Below are 8,336 nucleotides of genomic sequence, written 5' to 3' on the forward strand. Positions count from 1 at the left end.
ATCCATACTGAACACTGCATGCCTGTATCTTCAAGTCCTCTTCTCTTTCAGCAAGCACAGTTGTGTCATCTGCATAACAGAGGTTATTGACGAGTCTCCCTCCAATCCTGGTGTCACACTCCTCCTCATAGAATCCAGCTTCTCGGATAATTTGCTCAGCATACAGATTGAATAGCTATTTCAGGTATAGGTTCTGTATGAGCACAATCAAATGCTGTAGGATTCCCATTCTTATCAATGTTAGCCACAACTTGTGATCCACACAAATAGCTTTGCACAATCAATAAAGCACAAATAGACATTCTTCTGGTATTCCTTACTTTCAGCCAGAATCCATCTGACACGAGCAATGATATCCCTGCTGCCAGTGGGTACTAAGTGTGCACTTATCCCACAGCAGTAGATTGTCCATCTTTCTCTAGAGGAGCAACTTTTGTTTAGTATCATTTTTAAAAAAAATTAGTAGCTATATTGTAAATAATACAAGGATATTTTAAAGTAATATATTAAAAATAAAACTCAATATATTACTAAATGTGCTTAGCTTGGTTTGAATATTATCTCTGGGCAATGAAAAATATTATTATGACAATCATCAGTAAAATATTCATTTAGTGTCCAAATGCTTGTGTATTTTATTTTGTAAAATATAAATTAATAGTTAGAATATGTATTTTTATCCTTGAAAAACCATCATTAACATCATTATTGATAAAAAGCTCAAACTCATTTCTGTGGAGTAAAAAAAAATTACTCAATGTGGACACTTCCATGATTTTCAGAGGCTGTAAGTCACACATAAGGAGACTGCCCATCTTACTCCTGAGGAACTTCTGGTTGATTTGAATCACACACTTTTGGGTTGACAGCACAACTCCCTATTTACTGGGCCACCAGAGCTCACCATATGTACTGATCTATAGATCAATTATCTGCAGAACAATTCATAACCCAGACAAGCTTGCAATTCAGTTTTCCTTTTACAGATGGTAGATAATATAATTTTTCACTGGTACTTTGTAACTCTACCATCATTCCCAACTCCAGTGCATGACTCTAGAGTGGTGTCCTTATTTATGCTGCCGTCAAGTCTAATTTACAACCTACATATCTACCATCATTAATTGTAACTTTCTATTCCTTTGTGCTAACACAATTTAAAATGCTCTAATAAAGGTATCCCTTTAAGAGAATTTTCTTTTATATGCATATATAACTCATATCATCATCTTAAAAATTGTAACTCATACCATCATCTTAAAAAATACCATAGCAAAATCTTCCCACCCTTTATCTTATTTACACCTTGGAATGACCTTATATAATTTTATTTTATCAAAGTCAGAGCAGCAGTAATCTGTATACATATACCCAAAATTTAAAATGAACCTGTGACACTTATAACCTTTGCATCGTGTGCCTTCTCTATAGATCCATTTCTGTAGGGATTTATTTAGATTGTGACGAATTGGGCCGACACAAAAACAATCACAATCCTCAAAATGTAATCATGCCTTAGTGGATTTTAATCCCCTCTCCCTTTCTTCTGCCCCCTTTCTCCCCTTTCCCTTCCCCTTTTAAACAGTTATATATACCCTATTCCTATCAGCTAATTTCAACAACTGTATTATTCTTTCATCAGTCCTTCCCAGAGATAGTGGAGAGATGATAGGGGGTGAACAAATAGGCAAGATGTAGTTGGGATTAGATGAGACTGGTTGCTAAAGGGCACTGATCTATAGTAATTAATTACATAAAATATATGTTATTATATAAAACAGACTATACATGAATGAAACACAATATGAATTCTTGGACAAAAAACTAACAAAACATAAAATAATGTTAAAAATTACTTGTTTTTAAAAAACTGTATTCATGAACTTCTTTCTAGAAGTAATATGAGTGATTTTGAGTTAAGGGATAATTTTTCCATATATTTTAATTTTATTATTTAACAAGATGAAAATAAGGATTTCTGCCACTCAGCACATACATTTAACAAATCATGGTTATGAGAAAAATTAATAAGTGCCTTTTGTTGTTGTGTACTATAGGGTCGAAACTAACTCATAGCTGACCCTCTGGCACATTTTCAGAGGCAACTAGTCAAATGGGAGGAGATTGCTCATCCTTCTGCCTTGGAGTAGCTGGTGGATTTGAACTGCATGCCTCTGGGTTTGCAGCACAGCTTCTTGCCACTAGGCCATCAGAGCCCCCTAATAAGTGCATAGAAACATAAAATATGTTTATGATTTGAGAGTTCCAATTATGATTAGCATAATAAATGTGTGCTCCCCATTTGCTCTTATATATTATTTTCTCTCACTTTATAAATTTTGTTCCTATTCTCACTTAAACACACTTCTACTAACAAAAAAGGAACTCTTGTGGCCTACTGGGTATAGACTTGTGCTACCAACCCAAAGGCAAGTGGTTTAAACCCACCAACTGTTCCTCAGAAGAAAGATGGCAATCTCTTATACAATTTGCACCCTCTAGAGGATCAACTATGCTTTGGTTACAAATTAATACTACATAGCTACAGCCACAAAAATGCAATCTTTTTCAGTTAAAAAAAGTTAAGTATTAATGTTTATTTCAGCTATGACTTTAGTTCCTCAATTAACTTTTCCAATAACAGGTTTTAGGAATCTAAGGTTTGTAGTTTATCTTTATTTGAAAGAAGTTCATTTCCCACCACATATGAGTTATAGTTAACAACTTTTTTAATATAAAATTAAATCTTTTTAATTCAGTAAGAAAACATATGACATTTTAAATATCAGTGACAAACATGCTAAACAAAAATAGTTACTTTAAAAATTATGTTTGTTGATCATGTGTAGGTACTATCAAAGGCAGCATGTTTTAGGCAAAATTTCAGCTATGCTTAGCAATGTTTAAAGGAAGCTAGTTAGTAGTTGGGGGTAGAGGAACAGTGAACATGAACATTAATCCTCAAATCTTCTTCATTAATCTCTTAGGAAGGATTCCAGAAAGTCTGTCTATGAAGCTAATATATAAGCTTTTTTCAGGTGGTTTAAGGATGCACAGTAACCTCAAGGCTGTCTGTCTAAGTTTACTGTTTCCTAGAATCAGAATAAATGAGTGGCCTGTGGGAAAGAAGGATAATGCCAACAGAGTGAGCTTAACAATTATGTGGTCCTGGAGCTCAAAGAACATCCAGTTTCCTATTTGTGTGAAGACAGAGTGAATTGTAATGAAGAGAAGGAAAGAAAGCACCATTTTCATGGCTCTTTTATGAGCCTCTGTGCAGAGATCACTAGAGCCCATAGCATTGAGCTGCAGATTCTTGGTGTGTCTCAACAAAGATAGAAATAAAAGAAGCAATGAGATCAAAGACAGAACAGTGGGGACAAAATAGGTCAAGGTCAGAAGAATTAGGCTTTTAACATAGAACAGTTTAGTTTTACCTGAATAGAAAGTAAAATTACTTCTGTCTACCATATAGACATTCAACCAGAAATCATTGAATGTTTCTAGCAACAGAAAATCAAAAGTCAGTAATGACAAAGAACATATAAAAACCATGAGAATCACCCTGTTTGTTCTCCACTTGAACCAGAGGAAAAGAGAATGGGAAAAGTGGGCTATCTTAAGGAAGTATATAATGCTTACGCATGTGGAAAGCCAGGTAGTTAAGTGATTCATCATTCTCCAAAGTGAGCTAAAAATTTTTCCAAGTCTGTAACTGGCAAGAATATAGGGATATACGACTAGTATAAATGTGTCAAACAATAACACTAACTGCTGAAGAATTCTGGAGATAGCCAAGCAGGTGAGGATAAAATCAACTAAGGAGATCTCTTGGTTCTTGACCCATTCAGAACAGTTTACCAGTCCAATGAACCCATTCTCCAACATCCCAATAAGAAATTCTCCAATTGCCAGTGTCACAATGATTTTATCCATATCAGAGATCATTTTCAAATTTCTAAAACTGTATCTAATTGTAAGTTTACAGTCAAATCATTGAGAGTAGCATCAATTTCCCAAGTTTTTCTTCACTGGGTTTATTTTTTTTTTTCTTGCCTTATTAGTGTTAGTTAAAATGTCCTACTGTTGCATACAGTTTCACACATATTTAAGGAAATCTTTCTTTGCTTTTATTGTACTTTTTCCAAAAAGATCTTCTGAGGAACGTAGTCACACATATCTTCATGGAAATATTTTCATTTATTTCAAAGAGCTACTGATTTATAAACCAAAGAATTCATGTGTCCATTTATCTTTGAGACTACCTGAAATTTGTTATTCATGATAAGATTAAAAAGTTAAAGTCAAATAAGTTAGCTTGCAAATATGGTATAGATATTTCTTTCCAGTGATATATTTACATTCTTCCTCATCTGAAACACTATATCACTTTGATCTAAATATCTTTGTTGTTTTTAATACAAATCCTTGGGAATAATTTAAATAAGTAAATTATTTCATGAATATATTTTGTGAGTTTCTGCTGTGTGTCAAATCCTCTTTGCAAACTCTATGTAGTTTATTGCTAAGAAATAATTAAAAAATTAAGAAGCCCATAAAACAGTGAAAACATAGGAAAGAACATTGAAACAATAGAATAAAAGGCAGTGTGAATAGAATGAGAAAAGTGCCTATAATCATTACTTTGGGGAAGCCAAAGGATAATTCCAATGTCTGAAAAAATCTTCAATCCAGGAAGGATCAAAATAAAATAGAAGGAATACAGAGTCACTATGCCAAAGATAATTGGTCAACATGGAAATATTTTAGGAAGCACAATATGATCAAGAGCCAACGGTAGAGAAGGAAGAAGTTCAAGCTGCATTGAAGGCATTGGCCACAAATAAAGTCCCAGTAATTGATGGGATACCAATTGACATATTTCAATTAATAGATACAGTCCTGGTTATGCTCATAAATCTATATCATGAAATTTAGAAGACAACTGCCTGTTAATTTCTGGAAGAGATCTGTATTTGTTTTCATTTCCAAGAAAGGTAATCCAATAGACTGTGGAAATTATCAATGCAAAGAAAATATTGATGAAGATCATTCACAAATGGTTAGAATAGACATTCACAGAAGTTTAAACTGGGTTTAAAAGAGACCATTGTACCAACGGTATCATTGCTGATGTCAGATGGATCCTAGCTGAATGAATACCAGAAGAATGTTTATTTGTACTTTATTGACAATGCAAAGGCATTTGACTATGTGGATTATAATATGTTATGACCAACAATGAGAAAAATGAGAATCCCTTAATTGTGGAATACTTAATTGGGCTCTTGGTAAACCTATACCTTAGGACAAGAGGCTGCTGTCTGAACAGAGCAAGAAAACACTGTATGAGTTAAAATTAAGAAAATGTGCATCAGTATTGTATCTTTTTCCCACACCTATTCAATCTGTGTGCTGAACAAACTATTTGAGAAGCTGAACTCTATGAAAAAAATGTGGCATCAGAATCAGAGGAAGACTCATCAACACCTGAATTATATAGATGGTATAAGCCCGCTTGCTGAAAGTGAAAGGAGTTGAAATACTTTCTGCAGAAGATCACAGGATTCAATATGAATTACATCTCAACATCAAGAAGACAAAAATCATCACCCTCATACTGATAGGAAATATCATGACAGTTGAAGAAAAGATTAATCTATTAAGTGAAAAATTTTGAATAAATAATGGACTGCCACCAAATCTATCATGGAAGAAGTATAGCCAGGATTCCTTACAAGCAGGAATAGAGGAATTCAACTGCCATAGTTTGGACCTTTTGCCAGTCACAGCAATAACTGAGGATGGCACAGGATGTGCCAGTGTTTTGTTCTGTTGTAAGTAAGGTCGCTAGGAATCAAAAGTAAATTTGGCAGCATGTAAGCTAAATGTGATAAGTTTTTCAAAGATACAAATGACAATACTTTAACAAATTATCAAGTCTTTAAGCCTACATCTATCATACACAAAGTGTGCAGAAACTTTGTGGAGGATATCTCACATATTTTCCCATTTTCAAGTAAAATTTCTTTGAAATTAAGTATTCAACTTTCCGTTTATGTTTTTAGTTTTGATTTGTTATCTCAGCAGAACCCTAAGTTTTTCTGAGTTTATTGCTAAATATATTAATTTTTTCTGCTTGAAATTAGAGTACAAATTGGTCTTAGGCTTAAAAAAAGTAATCACATCTACTTTAATATTGAGCCATTACCACCACTGATAGGAATGCCAACATTGTTCCTTTCACCTAACTTTGTCACAGTAATCTGTTTTTCCTTTTACCATCATTATCAGTTGTACTTTTCCATGTAAAGCCTTGGTGGTGATCTAAGCTCTTGTTTGTTAACATACAAAGAGGATCATGATATCCCATCACTCTGTTTGCATCTTCTTTGTCTAACACATCTGTACCTGGACTTTCACCTGTGGAAGAGAAATTTCCACAGAATAAAAGACAAAAAATTACTTACTGTAAATTTTAGAGCAATCTTTCTCTCATTCTCTTGCTCTCTTTCTTACTTTCATATCATTTATTCATAATAAAAGATCATTTTCTAAATTTTATTTAAGGTTTTCAAAGATTGGTTAAATTGTAAAACAATTTAAACACCAAACTATACATTTGAACTTTTCCTTTACAATTTCTTGCATTAATTGAACAATACTCAGTGCCATCTAGTTGATTCCACAGAGACCCTATTGTTATTGTTATGTGCTGTTGAGTTAACTATGACTCATAGAAAACCTATGAACAACCATCCTACAACTTGCCTGTCTCTGTGCCATTGTCTTCATCTCTGAGACACTAGAACCCATTGCTGAAGTCACAATTTCAATTCATCTCATTGAGGGTCTTTCTCACCTTCATTGACCCTCCACCTTTCTAAGCATGATGTCCCTTTCTAAGGAATAACCTCACCTAGCTACAGGTCCAAAGTATAAAAGGTAAAGCTTCACTATCCTTGCTTCCAAGGAGCACTCTGGTTGCACGCTTTCCTGGACATATCTGTTTTTTTGGCAGTCTATGGGATATTCAGTACTCTTTTCCAGCACTACAATTCAAAAACATCAATTCTTCTCCCGTCATCCTTATTTATTGTCCAGCTTTCTAATGTGTAGTACGTGATTGAGAATACCATGGCCTGAATCAGGGGCACCTTAGTTTTCAAGCTGGCATCATTGTTTTTCAGTATTTTGAAGAAGTCTCTGACAGCAGACTTGCCCAAAGCAATATGACTCCTGATTTCCTAACTGTTGGTACCAAAGGTGTTAATTGTTGATTCAAGCATGATAAAATCATTGGCAGCTTCAATCTTTTCTCCATCCTTCAGAATATTGACTCTTGAGCCTGTGATGAGGATATATATCTGCTTGATGTTGTGTTGTAATCAATACAAAAGGTCCTTGATTTTCTGCATCAAGTGTTTCATATCTCCCTCAATTTCAGCAAGCAAAGTTGTGTCATTAGCATAATATAGGTTGTTGATGAGTCTTTCTTCAATCCTGATGCTATACTTATGTTCATAGAGCCTGGCTTCAGGAATTATTTACTCAGCATACAGATTGCTATAGCATGAGTCAAACTACCTCACAGAAATTGCAAGGTTATAAATCTTGGAAGAAATAGTCAAATTTTCTCCAGTCAACTGTTCATTAGCATAAACTACTAGCATTAATAGTTGAGCTCTTAACCATTGTGCCATCAAAAGTTTCTTTAAAGAAATGTTGTTGCTATTTTTAGGTGCCGTCGAGTTGACAATGATTCATATTGACCCTTTGAACAGTCTGCCCTATTCTGCACCATTCCCAAAATTTCTACCATTGTTACAGTCACTGTGTCAATCCATCTTTGGGGGGCTGTCTTCTCTTTCATTGGCTATCTACCTTTCCCAGCATTAAGCCTTTTTCTCAAAACAATGTTGATGTGTTGTTCTTAAGTGCCATCAATTCAACTAAACTCATAACAACCTTATAAACAATAGCTCTGAACCTTCCCCGATCCTGAGCCAATTTTGTTATCTTTGACACGCCTGATGCCATTGGCACAGTGACTATGTCAATTTATCTCATCAAGGGTTTTTCTCTCTTGTACTTTTCTTCTACCTTTCTAAACATGATGGCCTTCTTTAAGTAATGGCACATCCTGACAACATGCCCAAAATCTGTGAGACAGAGTTTCACCATCCTTGCTCCCAAAGAGCACACCAATTTCACATTGTCTAGGATAGACCTATTTGTTTTCTTGGCAGTCCACAATATATGCACTACTCTCTCCAACACCATGACTCAAAGACATTGATGCTTCTTGTATTAGCTGTGATAGTTATCCAACTTAA

General features: G+C 34.5%; 1 protein-coding gene across 1 annotated transcript; it reads right to left on the reverse strand.

Annotated features, from left to right (window-relative positions):
* Window positions 1-2,961: 2,961 nt before the first annotated feature.
* On the reverse strand, window positions 2,962-3,948 carry LOC102847196 (taste receptor type 2 member 42-like). The gene has a single exon (XM_006888467.1). It carries the CDS (start codon window positions 3,946-3,948, stop codon window positions 2,962-2,964), a length of 987 nt encoding a protein of 328 aa, XP_006888529.1.
* Between the last annotated feature and the right edge of the window lie 4,388 nt (window positions 3,949-8,336).

Source organism: Elephantulus edwardii, unplaced genomic scaffold, assembly GCF_000299155.1.
Source record: "Elephantulus edwardii isolate Elephantulus edwardi_28Jun2011 unplaced genomic scaffold, EleEdw1.0 scaffold00067, whole genome shotgun sequence".
Taxonomy (NCBI): Eukaryota; Metazoa; Chordata; class Mammalia; order Macroscelidea; family Macroscelididae; genus Elephantulus; species Elephantulus edwardii.

What these genes read in the sequence shown, in the direction of transcription:
- LOC102847196 (XM_006888467.1), bottom strand. Translation starts at nt 3,948, where the DNA reads ATGATCTCTGATATGGATAAAATCATTGTGACACTGGCAATTGGAGAA.